The 15975-nt window shown below is 44.7% G+C and overlaps 1 protein-coding gene across 1 annotated transcript in view; it reads left to right on the top strand.

The window, feature by feature from the left end:
* Positions 1-15123, top strand: part of LOC144686007 (15-hydroxyprostaglandin dehydrogenase [NAD(+)]-like) — a 121827-nt gene extending 106704 nt beyond the window's left edge. The window contains exons 6-8 of the mRNA XM_078551124.1: positions 4703-4779; positions 14390-14538; positions 14903-15123. Coding sequence (XP_078407250.1) covers positions 4703-4779; positions 14390-14538; positions 14903-15035 — 359 coding nt within the window. The 3' untranslated portion in view covers positions 15036-15123. The remainder of the gene's footprint in view (positions 1-4702; positions 4780-14389; positions 14539-14902) is intronic.
* The last annotated feature ends 852 nt before the right edge of the window (positions 15124-15975 follow it).

Below are 15975 nucleotides of genomic sequence, written 5' to 3'. Positions count from 1 at the left end.
GGGTGTTGAGCTACTGGCCCTCACCCCTATGGTTGCCTGAGAGCCCCTGGCTGACTCCTTGAGGAGAAGGTGCATCTGGAGTGAGGTTGAGGTGCCCCGTCCCCCTCTCGCTTAGCCACTGATGGATCCCATTTCTGCATATAGCGATGGATTGCAAATCCTGGTACACATCAGGCCCTATGTCCTGGAAATATTGCAGGTCTGACGTTTGTTTTGTCCCTGAAGACAATGAAGGTTGGAAGCTTCTGGCAATGAGCTTACTGTGGCTCAGTCCAAGCAGGTTTAAAAGCCGATTTCTGGCTTTTCCATTCAAAGTTGTGGTTGAGCCCCCGTAGTGGAGATTAATTCCATAGGTAAAGCGAATTAGTCCCACTAAAGTGAATTACCCCATGGGTGAGTTTCTAGTTGTTCTTACTTTTGTTGGGTGAGATGGCTTCTCTCTGTGGTCCTTCTCCTAGATTGCTTGCTCTGAGCTATCCTTGTGAATTAATAAGGTATTTCCTATCATGAGCCAGTTTCTGTTGTGTGACCACAGTATCGATGTTCACAAAAATAGTTTGATGGATTGAGCAATTGTCACGCAATGGGGATGAATGTTGGCCATTTGTAACTTCTTGTGATAAAGTGGTTTCCTTCACACCCATCTCTGTGTAATTCAATTTGCAGACACTAAGGGTGGGAATTTCCACTCTGACTAAGTGTGGTGGCAGGCAGGCAAAGCGGCCCATTTCCCACCGGCTGCAATGGCGGGTTTTCACGCCAGATTGTCTGCTTTTCAGCTCATTAGATATGCATGAACAGGAAGCATGTCGGATCTCATGGCAGGGCAGGCTGTGATTCATCCACCTCGCCCATGACCTCTTTGGATCATCTCACACACTACCAGCACACTGACTCTCCCACATACTTTGACATCTTCATCTCACATACTGTGCAGCTGGCATCCTCAGCCCTTACATGGGCCCACTTAGCACGCACAGAAGGCAGGCATTGTTATCATCTGCCTTGGTATCCATCCTGTTCACAGTCTCTTCATCTGTCTTGATGGAGGAGAAGATTGCCCACAACAAAAGGGAGAGATCCCAACTACCATCTTGACGATTGATAAAAGAAGTGAAATTTTTGATCCTGTAAGAAATCTAAGTGAATGCAACATCTCATGTAATCATCTTCTCTCTTGTATGTGTGTCTTGTGTGAATGTTGTTGCATTTATATTTCGGGTGTTGAGAAAATAAACGTTTATTCTTTTAACTTAAACGTACGGGAAAGCATGTTTTGTGTCTGTTCTTAAAAGTGACAGCATGCAAGGAGTTAAATCATTTCTTTAAAATGCTCCACAAAGGACTCAATTTTATCCCCTTATGCCTTCATCTCAATGCATTTCGGGCTGCGCACGATGCTGAACTCTTATTTTTCCATAGCCATTGTCTCTGTGCTCACTTTGGGCAGGAAATCTCGCCCTGTTTGACAGATCCTGTCTCCCACCTCCAGTATTCTCCCTCTACCTGGACCCCTCCCTCTGGCCTCTTACCTGCTCTTGATCTTTTCATTGAGAACTGTAGGCATGACATCAGCTGTCTTAATTGCTCTCACCTACTCTAACCTGTCTCTTTCTGAACTTGCTGCACTCTGTTCTCTCAGGTGCAACCCTGACTTTGTTATCAAACCTGCCGACAAGGGTGGTGCTGTTGTTGTCTGGCGTACTGACCTCTACCTTGCAGAGGCTGAGCACCAACTCTTAGACACTTCTTCCTACCTCCCCCTGGACCATGATCCCACCACTGAACATCAAGCCATTGTTTCCAGGACTGTCACTGACCTCATCTCCTCTGGAGATCTTCCTTCCACAGATTCTGACCTCATAGTCCTGCAACCCCACATAGCCTGCTTCTACCTCCTTCCCAACATCCACAAACAGGACTGTCTTGGTAGACCCATCATTTTAACCTGTTCCTGCCCTACAGAACTCATTTCTTCCTATCTTGACTCTATTCTATCTCCCTTTGTCTGGTCTGTTCCCACCTACATTTATGATTCCTCTGATGCCCAAAGCATTTTAACAATTTCCAGTTTCTTGGCCCTAACTGTCTCCTCTTCACTATGTATGTTCAATCCCTCTATCCCCTTCCATCCCCCACCAGGATGGTCTGAGGGCTCTTCTCTTCTTCCTTGAATGGAGGCCCAAACAATCCCCATCCACCACCACCACCCTCCTCTGCCTGGCTGAACTTGTTCTCTCATTGAACAATTTTTCCTTTAACATGTCTCAGTTCTTCCAAATAAAAGGTGTAGATATGGGTGCCCACATGGGCCCCAGTTGTGCCTGTCTTTTTGTGGGGTATGTGCATCATTCCTTGTCCCAGACCTCCTCCCACGACTCTGTTTTATGTACATTGATGACTGTTTTGGTGCCGCTTCATGCTCTCACCTGGACCTGGAAAAATTGATCGATTTTGCTTCCAATTTCCACCTCTCCCTCACCTTCACATGGTCCATCACCGACACTTCCCTTCCCTTCCTTGACTTCTCTGCCTCCATTTCTGGTGATAGACTGTTATTTCAAGTCCACTGACTCCCACAGTTACCTCGACCACACCATTTTTTTTATTCGTTGTACAGGATGTGGGCTTCGCTGGCTAGGCCAGCGTTCATTGCCCATGATCTGCCTTCTTGAACCTCCTCATACCCCGCTTCCTGTAAGGACTCCATTCCATTCTCCCAGTTCCTCTGCCTCTGTCTTGATGATACTACCTTCCAAAGTGGTGTTTCTGACACGTCTTCCTTTTTCCTGAGCTGAGGTTTCCCCCCACACTGTGGTTGAAAGGGCCCTCAACCGTGTGCAACCCACTTCTGCCCACACCACTTCCCCTCCCCAGAACCATGATAAGGTTCCTCTTGTCCTCACTTTCACCAGCCTCTGCATTCAAAGGATCATCCTCTGCCATTTTCACCAATTCCAGCATGATGCCACCACCAAACACATCTTCCCCTCACCTCCACTGTTAGCATTCTGTAGGGACCATTCCCTCTGTGACACCCTGGTCCACTCCTCCATCACCTCACCCCCTTCCTACGGTACCTTCTCATCAATTGCAGGATGTGTAACACCGGTCCTTTATCGCCTCCCTCCTCACCATTCAAGGCCACAAACACTCCTTCCAGTGAAGCAGCAATTCACTTACACTTCTTTCAATTTAGTCTACTGCATTCGCTGCTCACAATGTGGTCACATCTACATTGGGGAGACGAAACTTAAGCTGAGTGACTGCTTTGTGGAACACCTTCGCTCAGTCCATAAGCCTGACCCCGACCTTCCTGCCCCTTGCCATTTCAATTCTCCATCTTGCTTTCATGCCCACGTTTCTGTCCTTGGCCTGCTTAAAATATTCCAGTGAAGCCCAATGCAAACTGGAGGAAAAGCACCTCATCTTCCGATTAGGCACTTAACAGCCTTCTAGACTTAACAATGAGTTCAAAACTTCACACCATGAACGCTGTCCTCCATTTTGATATTATTTTCCCCCAACCCCTACCCCCACAGGGCCAGCCTTTAACTCGTTCTCGTGTTTTACTTTCAGAGAGTGCTGCCCTTTGTTCTGCAATCGACACATTCTGCTACCTAACCCTTTATGCAACGAATGGCACCTGCCTTAGTCTTTAACAATATTATTACCACTCCATTTGTCTTGCGTCCATGACATCCTTGTCAAAGCTCACCTGAGCTCCTGCCTATCCCTGGCCTCTTTTGCTCCACCCCCTCTCTTCAACAGTATAAAACCCATCATATTTTTACCTCTCTTCAGCTCTGGAGAAGCATCATAAGGGCTCGGCATATTAGTCCTATTTCTCCATGGATGCTGCCAGAACTGCCGAGTTTTTTTTTAGCATTTTCTATTTTTACTTCTTTAAAACACATCTTGTTGCGGTTAGTCGAGAGGTGGAGAAAAGGGGAACTATCTCACATATCTCCCCTGGCTGTAACAGACTAAAGGAAATGTTGTTAAGGTTGGGCAATAGGTTTAAAGATAATAGATGGAATTCATTGTGAGTAAGAAATTGTACTTTAAAAATCAAGAGGTAACGATGAGCCTTTAGAGACCTGAATATAACCTGAGTTAGATACTGTGTGCAGTGTTAAGCTCCGCACTATAGGAAGGATGTTAAAGATTTACAGGGTGAACCGCCCAGATTCACTGGAAATCTGCCTGGTTTAACAAAATACAAATATAAAGAAAGATTGGGAAATGAGACATTTTAATTAAAACGGTGCACATGTTGGGCAATGTGATAGAAATTTTTGATATTATGGAAGGATGGGCCAGGGTATACAGAAACAGACTGTGTTTCCGATAATTTGAGGGATCATTGATACAAGATTAAACACGAGATTTAGAAGAGGGCAGGAGCAACCTCCAGACGTGTGGCTATAGCATTATCTTCCAGAGTTAGTGGATGGGGCAGAAACTTGCAATATTAAAGCTTAGATTGGAGAGGTCGAGGATAAGGGGTTGAAGAAATTTGAGAACAGCACAGGTAAATGTAATTAGAACTATTTGTTTGTGTGGAGAGTAAATGTTGACATGGACTACATAGGCCGAATGACCTGTTTCCATGCTGTAACTTCTATGCATTTTCACATAGTCACTTGTTCTATTTGATGGAGTGTTTAATGTTTTTTCTTTGCTGCCTTGTGGTGAACAGGTCTGATTCCCTTTAGCATTGCACCAGTTTATTCAGCCTCGAAGCATGGCGTGGTGGGATTCACTAAATCACTGGCTGTAAGTGTTCTATCATATTGCAAAGATTAATGGCTTCCTGTATAACTAGTGCTGAATTTTCCTCTCTCGTTGGCAGCGGGCATGTTTGGCGGTGTGAGTGGACCATATGGTGAGAAGGCCAAAAGTTGGTTTTACGCGTTGTGAAACCAGTTAGCGATCGTCCGCTTCACCTGTGGGCTGCATTTCCTGCTGCCGCACGTCCGGAACCTAATTTCAATACTTTAGCATCTCTTTATAAGGCCTACTCCTGAGAACCATCCCCCCGCCCCCCCACTCTAGATCATTCGGATATCACGCCAACGTGTTTCACAATTGTACATAAGCGACGTGCACCTGGCGAGATTCACTTTGCTCAGGACTTCGAGGTCTGTTTGGTTACCTTGCTTCTCTAAAGGGCGTTAGTGAACCAGATGGGCTTTTACTACAATTGGCAATGGTTTCAAGGTCATCGTTAGACTTTTAATTCCAGATTTTTATTGAATTCAAATTCCATCTTCTGATGTGATGGGAATTCAAACCCAGGTCCCCAGAGCATTACCCTGGGTCTCTGGATTACTAGTCCAGTGACAATACCCCTATGCCACTGCCTCCCCCAAGCCTGACAAGGTCACCCTCTTCCTGACTGCAGTGTCCGTTATCTTCATGCCCACTCTTTTATACAGTCTGACTGTAGACCTCGTCAGCTAGCATGTGTCTTCAAGATGTCATTACTTTAGCTGACATAGTTAACACTATTTTGTGACTCCGCTGTGGTTGCTCCACACCTTTATCTTGACATCGCCTTGGACGAAATTGTGTTTCGAGCCAAAGGTCAAACTTCTGGTGATTGTTCTCCTCGAATTCAACTACTCGAATCAATTAAAGTTTATCACCTTCCCCTTCTCCTGTCAAAGGACCCTTCCTTACCACATTCTGCTGAACTGTTCAATAATCAATTTATCACTTCTACAGTCCTTGCGCAACAAGGTTGTGCAGCCAAAGGTCACCCATTAACCTTTTTCACAACCAGTTCACTTTTACAATATTGTCAATTTTTTCCCATCACGCTTAGCAGCATTTTCAGTCTGTCATCTTCTATCATCCTTTGCAAATTCTGCACATGAAATCATCAAGTTCCCCATTCACATCCATAACAAGCATGCTTCGCAATTTGACAAAACAGTTAAACCACAAACTGAACTTCAGCAAAACTGTAACAAGCAAATAGCAGAGAATAGCTGAAAAAACGTGGCATAAAAATACCTCCCCCCCTCTGCCACCCCCCTACCCTTACATTCCTCTGAGGTACAAAAATCCAACAGGAAAAGTAATTCAACTGTACATAACAAGAGAAGTTAAAGATTATATTAGATCAAAGGAAGAGACTTATAAGGGTGCCAAAAACATAGTAAACCTGAGGATTGGGAGATTTTTAGAATTTAGCAAAGGAGGAGGACCAAAAAACTGATAAAGAAAGAGAAATTAGAAAATGAGAGTAAACCAGTGAGAAACACAAAAACAGACCGTAAAAACTTCTGTAGGTATCTAAAAAGGAAAAGGTTTGCAAAGACAAATGTAGCCTCATTGTAGACAGAGACAGGAGAATTTATAATGGGGAATAAGGAAATGGCAGAGAGACTAAACAAATACTTCCTGTCTGTTTTCAAGGAGGAAGATACAAAAATCTATCCAGCACCAAGGGACTAGTGGGAATAAGGAACTGAACAAAATTAGTATTAATAAAAAAGTAGAAATTAGTGGGACTGAAAGTTGATAAATCCCCTGGCCCTGATGACCTACATCCCAGAATGTTGCAAGAGCTGGCTATAAAAATAGTGGATTTATTGGTGGTCATCTTCCAAAATTCTACGGATCCTGGAATGGGTCCTGCAGATTGGAAGGTAGCAAATGTAACCCCGCTGATCAAGAAAGGAGGGAAAGAGAATATGGGGAACTACAGACCTGGCATCAGCAGTAGGGAAAATGCTAGAATCCATTATGAAGGATGAGATGACTGAACACTTAGAAAATAACGGTAGGATTGAGCAGAGTCAACGTGGATTTATGAAAGGGAAATCATGTTTGACCAATCTGTTAGAGCTTTTTGAGGATGTAGCTTGCAGAATAGATAAGCAGAAACAAGTGGATGTGGTATTTTTGGATTTTCAGAAAGCTTTCGACATGGCCTTGCATAAGAGATTAGTAAACAAAATTAGAGCACATGCGATTGTGGGTAACATACTAACATGGACTGAGAATTGGTTAATGGGCAGAAAACAGAATAGGAATAATTAGGTCATTCTGAGGTTGGCAGGCGGTGACAAGTGAGGTATTGCAAGGATCAGAAATTGGGCCACAGCCATTCACAATCTATATCAACAATTTGGATATGGAGACCAAATGTAATATTTCCAAGCTGGCTTATGACACAAAACTAGGTAGCCATGTGAATTGTGAGGAGCATGTAAAGCGACTTCAAGAGGATTTAGAAAGGCTAAGTGAGTGCGCAAGGACATAGCAGAGGTACTCTGGGTGGGGGACTTCAATACCCGTCACCAAGAGAGGCTCGGTAGCACCACAACTGACCGAGCTGGCCAAGTCCTGAAGGACATAGCTGCTAGACTGGGTCTGCGGCAGCTGGTGAGGGAACCAACAAGAGGGAAAAACATACATGACCTCATCCTCACCAACCTGCCTGCACAGATGCATCTGTCCATGACAGTATTGGTGTGAGTGACTACCGCAGTCCTTGTGGAGACTATGTCCTATCTTCGCATAGATTGTGAATGGCTGTGGCCCAAGTTCTGATCCTTGCAATACCTCACTTGTCACCGCCTGCCAACCTCAGAATGACCTAATTATTCCTATTCTGTTTTCTGCCCATTAACCAATTCTCAGTCCATGTTAGTATGTTACTCCATCGTGTTGTGTGGCACTACCACTGTGCTAAATGGGAAAGATTTCAAATAGATCCAGCAACTCAAGACTGGGCAACCATGAGGTGCTGTGGGCCAGCAGCAGAAGCAGAATTGTACTCAACCACAATCTATAACCTCATGGCCTGGCATATTCCTACTGTACCATTACCTTCAAGCCAGGGGATCGACCCTGGTTCAATGAAGAGTACAGGAGAGCATGCCAGGCACAGCACCAGGCATACTTAAAAATAAAGTGTCAACCTGGTGAAGTTACAACACAGGACTACTTGCATGCCAAACAGCATAAGCAGCAGGTGATAGACAGAGCTAAGTGATTCCATATCTGATGGATCAGATCTAAGCTCTGCAATCCTGCCACATCCAGTTGTGAATGGTGGTGGACAATTAAACAACTCACTGGAGGAGGAGACTCCACAAATATCCCCATCCCAACTGTTGGGGGAGCCCAGCACATCAGTGCAAAAGATAAGGCTGAAGCATTTGCAACAATCTTCAGCCAGAAGTGCTTAGTGGATGATCCATCTCAGTCTCCTCTAGAGGTCCCCAGCATCACAGATGCCAGTCTTCAGCCAATTCGATTCACTCCACGTGATATCAAGAAATGGCTGATGGCACTGGATACTGCAAAGACTCTGAGCCCTGACAGTATTCTGGCAATAGTACTGAAGACTTGTGCTCTAGAACTTGCCATGTCCCTAGCACAGTTACAGCACTGGCAAGTATGTGGCAATGTGGAAAATTGCCCAGATATGTCCCATACACAAAGCAGGACAAATTCAACTCAGCCAATTAACGCCCCATCAGTCAACTCTTGATTATCAGTAAAGTGATGGAAGAGGTCATCAACAGTGCTATCAAGAACACTTGCTTAGCAATAGCCAGCTCATTGTCCTCAGTTTGGATTCCGCCAGGGCCACTCAGCTCCTGACCTCATTACAACCTTGGTTCTACCGCAGACAAAAGAGGTGAATTCCGGAGGTGAGGCGAGAGTGACTGCAAGGTAGCATTTGACCGAATGTGGCAACAAGGAGCCCTAGCAAAATTGGAGTCATATGAACATACATACAAAATAAGAGCAGAGGTAGGCCATTCAGTCCCTCATGCCTGCTCTCCCATTCGATAAGATCATGGCTGATTTGTTTGTGTTTCGAGTTCCACATTCCCATCTACCCCCGATTACCTTAGATTCCCTTGACTAACAAGAATCTAACTACCTCTGCCTTAAAATTCAGTGACCCCACCTCCACCACCCTCTGAGGCAGAGTTTCGAAGTTGCACAATCCTCTGTGAGAAAAAAATTTCTCCTCATGTCTGTCCTATAAGGGCGATCCCTAATTTTAAAACAGTGTCCCCTAGACCTGGGCTCACCTACACAAGGAATCATCCTTTCAATGTCCACCTTGTCAAGACTATTCAATATCTTATATAGTTCAATCAAATCATCCCTCGCTCTTCTAAACTCCAGTGGAAACAAGCCCAGTCTGTCCAATCTATCTTCATAAGACAAGCCCGCTCATTCCGGGTATCCATCTAGTAAACATCCACTGAGCTGCCTCCAACGCATTTATATCCTTCCTTAAAAAAGGAGACCAAAACTGCGCACAGTATTCGAGATGCGGTCTCATCAATGCCCTGTATAATTGAAGCATAACATCCTTACTTTTATGTTCAATTCCTCTCATAATAAAGGATAGCATTCCATTAGCCTTTTTGATTACTTGCTGTACCTACCTGCATACCAACTTTTTGTGACTCAGGCACGAGAACACCTAGATCTCTCTGCACCTCGGAATTCTGCATTCATTCTCTGTTTAAGTAATACTCTTTTTTATTCTTCCTACCAAAGTGGACAACTTCACATTTTCCCACATTATACTCTATATGATTTTTGCCCACTCATTCAACTTATCAACTTATCTGTCTGCAAACTCCTTATGTCTTCTTCAAAACATACTTTCCTACCTATCTTTGTGTCATCTGCAAATTTAGCTACCATGCCTTCACTCCCCTCATCTAAGTCATTGATGTACATTGTAAAAAGTTGAGATCCCAGCACAGACCCCTGCGGGACTCCACTCGTCACATCCTGCCAATCAAAAAAAGACCCATTTATGAATACTCTGTTTCTGCCAGCCAGCCAGCCAATCTTCTATCCATGCTAACATATTATCCCCTACACTGAGCTTTTATTTTCCACAATAACCTTTGATGTGGTATCTTATTAAATGCTTTCTGGAAATCCAAGTGCCAGTACATCTACAGGCTCCCCTCTATCCACCGCACATCCTACTCCTTCAAAGAACTCCATTAAATTAGTTAAACATGATTTCCCTTTCATAAAACCAGGCTGACTCTTCCCATCACCTTGAGCTCTCCTAAGTGCCCAGCTATAACCTCCTTAATGATCGATTGTAACACCTTCCCCACGACAGACATCAAGCTAACTGGCCTATAGCTTCCTGTTTTCTGGCCCCCTCCCTTCTTGAATAGAGGGGTTATATTTGCTACTTTCTAGTCTGATGGAGCCTTTCCAGAATCTAGCAAATTTTGGAAAATTAACACCAACGCATCTACCATCTCATTAGCCACCTCTTTTAAGACCCTCGGATGAAGTCCATCTGGACGTGGAGACTTGTCAGCCCGCTGCTCCATCAGTTTGCTCGGTATCGCTTACCTAGTGATTGTGATTTCACCAAGCTTCTCTCTCTCCCCTCCACATCCTGATTTACAGCTATTACTGGAATGTTTTTTGTATCCCCTATAGTGAAGACAGAAGCAAAATATTTGTTCATTTCATCCGCAATTTCCTTATTATCTACTATTAACTCCCCATTCTCACAAACCTAATTTGCCATTGCAGAGGCTCACACTCCTGCCTTCTGGCTCCCCTTCCCTTTCTCAATCGCAGTCACACCCTCCTGTCCCTGACCACTGACCAAATCAGAAGACCCTATCCTAAGTGGTGTGACTGCCTCTTGGTATAAAGAATCCAGGTAACTGGATTCCCCTCCCTGATGTGTTGTAAAGTCTGCAGCTCCGCATCCACCTCAGTGACTCTGAGCCGAAGTTCCTCAAGCCGTAAACATTTACTGCAGACGTGTTTGCCCTGGATCACAATGTTATCCAGGAGCACCCACATGCTGCAGCCTTGACACATCACCTGTCCTGCCAGCCTTAATGTGTTTTAAACAATTACTTAAATATGTTAGTCACTTATTTATGTTGCTACTTTATATATTTTATTAACTTTACCACCAATTTGTGTACTATTTTAAACCTTAGGGAGAGAATAGAACTTACCAGATACCCACCTAGCTCCTTCCCCTGTCATAGAGCAAGAACCCCTCCTCCTCCCTACACTAAAGAGACCTGAATTTATAGTAAACTGAACTGGGGCGACAGTAACCAGATTCTACCAGTTAGCTAATTAACTACTCAGGTCCTACAGCTGAGAGTGAGTTTACCCTGTCTCAACTGCAAGAAAGAAAGAACTTAGCCTGCTTTCACAGTAATTTCCAGTTACTGCTAATTACAGACTAGATTAGATTTTAAAAGCAAAATTTGAGAACAAAATTAACGCTTACAACTCCCTCTCTCACCAAACTCCAAGTCTTTCATTCAGTTACCTCAACTGCACTCCGTTTGCCCAATGGGAATCAGGGGGAAAGTTCTCCGCTGGTTGGAGTCATACCTAGCACAAAGGAAGATGGCTGTGGTTGTTGGAGGTCAGTCATCTCAGTTCCAGGACATCACTGCAGGAGTTCCTCAGGGTAGTGTCACAGGCCCAACCATCTTCAGCTGCTTCATCAATGTCAGAAGTGGGGATGTTCGCTGATGACTGACACTATTCAGCACCATAGCGACTCTTCAGATACTGAAACAGTCCAAATCCAAATGCAGCAAGACCTGGACAATATCAGGCTTGGATAAATGGCAAGTAACATTCACACCACACAAGTGCCAGGCAATGACCATCTCCAACAAGAGAGAATCTAACCCTCGCCCCTTGACAGTCAATGGCATTACTATTGCTAAATCTCCCACTAGCAACATCCTGGGGGTTACCATTGACCAGAAAATGAACTGGACTAGCCAAATAAATACTGTGGCTGCAGGTCTGAAGCAAGGAACCCTGTGACTCACCTGCTGACTCCCCAAAGCCTGTCCAGCATCTAAAAGGCACAAGTCAGGAGTGTGATGGAATACTCTTCACTTGCCTGGATGAGTGCAGCTCCAACAGCGCTGCAGAAGCTCAACACTATACAGGGCAGAGCAGCCCGCTTGATTGGCACCAGATTCACAAATGTTCACTCCCTCCACCACCTACACACAGTAGCAGCAGTGTGTACCATCTACAAGATGCACTGCAGGAACTCAGCAAGGCTCCTTAGAAAGCACCTTCCAAACTCACGACTGCTACCATCTAGAAGGTCAAGGGCAGCAGACACATGGGAACACCACCACCTGGAAGTTCCACTCCAAGCCACTCACCATCCTGACTTGGAAATACGACACTGTTCCTTCACTGTTGCTGGGTCAAAATCCTGGAACTCCCTCCCTAACAGCACTGTGAGTGGACCTGACCACATGGACTGCAGTGGTTCAAGAAGGCAGCTCACCATCACCTTCCCAAGGGCAATTAGCAATGGGGAATAAATGCTGGCCTAGCCAGCGATGCTCACACCCCATGAATGAATTCAAAAAAGGATGGAATATAATATGAAAAAATGCAAAACTACCTACTTTGGTAGGAAAAACAGAAATGCAGAATATTTCTTAAATGGTGAGAGCTTGGGAAGTATAGATGCCCAAAGGGACTTGGGTGTCCTTGATCATATGTCACTGAAAGCTAGCATGCAGCTGCAGCAAAATATTAGGAAGGCAAATGGTGTGTTGGCCTTTATTACAAGAGGATTTGAGTACAGGAATAAAAATGTCTTGCTGCAGTTGTATAGAGCCCTGCATCTGGAGTATTTCGTGCAGTTTTGGTCTCGTTACGTAAGGAAGGATATAGTTGTCATTGAGGGAGGGCAGTGAAGGTTCACCAGGTTGATTTCTGGAATGTGGAATTGTCCTATGAGGAGAGATTGAGATGACTGGGCCTGTCTAAGTTTGGAAGAATGAGAGGTGACCTTATTGAAGCATCCAAAATTCTTACTGGGCTCGACAGGATAAATGCAGGAAGGATGTTTCCCCTGGCTGAGGGACTAGAACCAGGGGACACAGTCTCAGAATAAGAGGTATGCCATTTAGGACTGAGAAGAGAAACATAGAAACATAGAAAATAAGAACAGGAGTAGGCCACTTGGCCCTTCGAGCCTGCTCCGCCATTCATTATGATCATGAATGATCATCCAACTCAATAGCCTGCTCCCGCTTTCTCCCCATATCCTTTGATCCCTTTCGCCCCAAGAGCTATATCTAACTCCTTCTTGAAAACATACAATGTTTTGGTCTCAACTACTTTCCGTGTTAGCGAATTCCACAGGCTCACCACTCTCTGGGTGAAGAAATTTCTCCTCATCTCAGTCCTAAATGGTCTATCCCGTATCCTCAGACTGTGACCCCTGGTTCTGGATTCCCCCACCATCGGGAACATCCTTCCAGCATCTACCCTGTCTAGTCCTGTTAGAATTTTATAGGGGTTTCTATGAGATCCCCCCTCATTCTTCTGAATTCCAGCGAATATAATCCTAACCAACTCAACCTCTCCTCATATGTCAGTCCCACCATCCCAGGAATCAGTCTGGTAAACCTTCGCTGCACTCCCTCTATAGCAAGAACATCCTTCCTCAGAAAAGGAGACCAAAACTGCACAAAATATTCCAGGTGTGGTCTCACCAAGGCCCTGTACAATTGCAGCAAGACACCCCTGCTCCTGTACTCAAATCCTCTGGCTGTGAAGGCCAACATACCATTTGCCTTCTTTATCACCTGCTGCACCTGCATGCTTACCTTCAGTGACTGGTGTACGAGGACACCCAGGTCTCGTTGCACATTCCCCTCTCTCAATTTATAGCCATTCAGATAATAATCTGCCCTCCTGTTTTTGCTACCAAAGTGGATAACCTCACTTTTATCCACATTATACTGCATCCACCATGCATTTGCCCACTCACTCAGCTTGTCCAAATCACACTGAAGCATCTCTGCATCCTCCTCACAGCTCACCCTTCCACCCAGTCATCTGCAAATTTGGAGACATTACATTTAGTACCCTCATCTAAATCATTAATATATATTGTGAATAGTGGGGTCCCAGCACCGATCCCTGTGGTACCCCACTAGTCACTGCCTGAAGGAGAAGAAGAAAAAGAAAAAGAGGAGTCTCTTCACTCAGAGGGTGGTGAAACTTTGGAATTCTCTACTCCAGAGGGCTGTGGGGGCTCAATCTTTAAGTATGTTCGAGGTAGGAATCGACAGATTTCTGAGTAGTAAAGATATCAAGAGATATGGGGATAGTGCAGGAAAATGGCATTGTGTTAGAAGATCAGCCATGATCTACTTGAATGGCAGAGCAGGCTCAAGGGGTCAAATGGCCTACTCCTGCTCCTGTATCCTATGTTCCTATGGTAGCTGGGCCCCGAACAGCAAACCCTGCTTAGACTAGGACCTGGGATCTTCTCGTCGGAATGTCGAAAAATCCGACTAATATCGGAGAGTTTGTAACACGGCAGAATTTCTGTTTTCAGTTGACCTGCTTTGAGAAGCATGGAGTTAAATTACATGTGCTGTGTCCTGGTTTTGCTGAAACCGTCCTTTTGGAAAGCCTGCAATCGTCGAAGCTTTCAGGACAGAAGGAGAAGGTTCAGGCAATGGTTGCGATGGTTGGAATTGCGACGTGAGTATAACAACAGTCAGAAAGAGGTGAGGGATTGGTCAGGGTGACCACAGTTCAAACGTCTACATGGAATGTGTGTATGTGGACGTATGTCCACCAGGCATATCTGTGGTCGTGTCCTTGAAGTGACTATGGTGACACAGAATGATTGCTGCATTCTCTGGCATTCGTCCCGGAATCTAGATACTTGTTTTGACGAGTGTACAGGTTCGTGTTGTCGATGATGTGAGAGCAGCTGTGCCAACAACCCCAGGAATACCCACAGTGCTGAGCTGCTTTGACCTGCTGGAATGATTTCTGCTGTTTGTAGGGCATTTAAAACGAATTAGATAGATGTTCAGGAATCCCCATCTTTTTTTTTTAGGACCTCCCAGATTGCAGAGGGATTCTTGCACGTTGTCATGGATCAGAGCAGGACTGGAGCATCGTTGAAGGTGTATGGAGATGGCAAGTTTGAGTATGAGGCCCAACCTCTGGATGCTCTTCCAAAAACTTGAAAACCTACCGAGTGACCTAATGAATATGAGCCACCGAGGATAATGAAAAGTTCAGTTCCGGTCAGAAATAAAATGGTTTATCCTTTAATTGCTGGCGTTGGTGCTTTTGCTGTTTTTATATTGAAGTGTTGGTTATAAATCAAAACTGGTCAATAAACTTCAACATATTATCATTTTGCTGATGCTTATAGCAGCAAGGGTGTGTATGAATGATATGGGGTGAGGTATAAATGTTGGCCAGGGCACTGGGAGATCTCAGCAGCTGAGCAAGTTGTGGTCTGGGCATTTCCCACGGCTCTCCACAGCTAGATGGGGGTTTGGGTTGAGAATCAGGGAAGCAGCACCCAACACAGTGTAAGTGTCTGCAATGCATCATCAGACCCTAATTTAAATATAGTCATTAGGCCTAGCCCCTTAAGTTGAGGCCTCTTCACGCCAGAAGAGTCAGCAAATATTTCATGTGATTTTTACCCTGTCTACCTCGTCGCAGCCTTTCAGCATATCTTTCCTATTCCCTTTTCTCCCGTGTGCTTGGCTAGTCTCCTTTTTGAAGCATCTAAGCTATTTTCCTGAATCCTATCCTCCTTGGCAGTGAGTTACACATCTTGTCCGCTCTCTTATTAGAGAATTTTCCGCTTTTTACCCTATTGGATTTATTATTAATATCTTGCGTTTGTGGCTCATAGTTTTGGACTCTCCCACAAATAGTCATTTGGTAGCACAGAACTTGAGCATTGCTGAAAAAAGCGACATGTCAAAGCTTTTTGTCTTGCATTCATCAGGACACTTCACAAGAATACCAATATAAGGGGAAAACAACAATTTATCCTGTATGAGAAGAGAGTGCTGATTGGTTGTCAAGCGGATTCTGATTGATAGAGGCATTGCCATGAAGAATGCACCAGTGATGGTGTCTGACAGCTAACTGCTAAGTATTGTT

The sequence above is a fragment of the Cetorhinus maximus genome, chromosome 10 (genome assembly GCF_964194155.1).
Source record: "Cetorhinus maximus chromosome 10, sCetMax3.hap1.1, whole genome shotgun sequence".
NCBI classification, from domain to species: Eukaryota; Metazoa; Chordata; class Chondrichthyes; order Lamniformes; family Cetorhinidae; genus Cetorhinus; species Cetorhinus maximus.
This window is presented reverse-complemented; position numbering and strand designations above follow the sequence as displayed.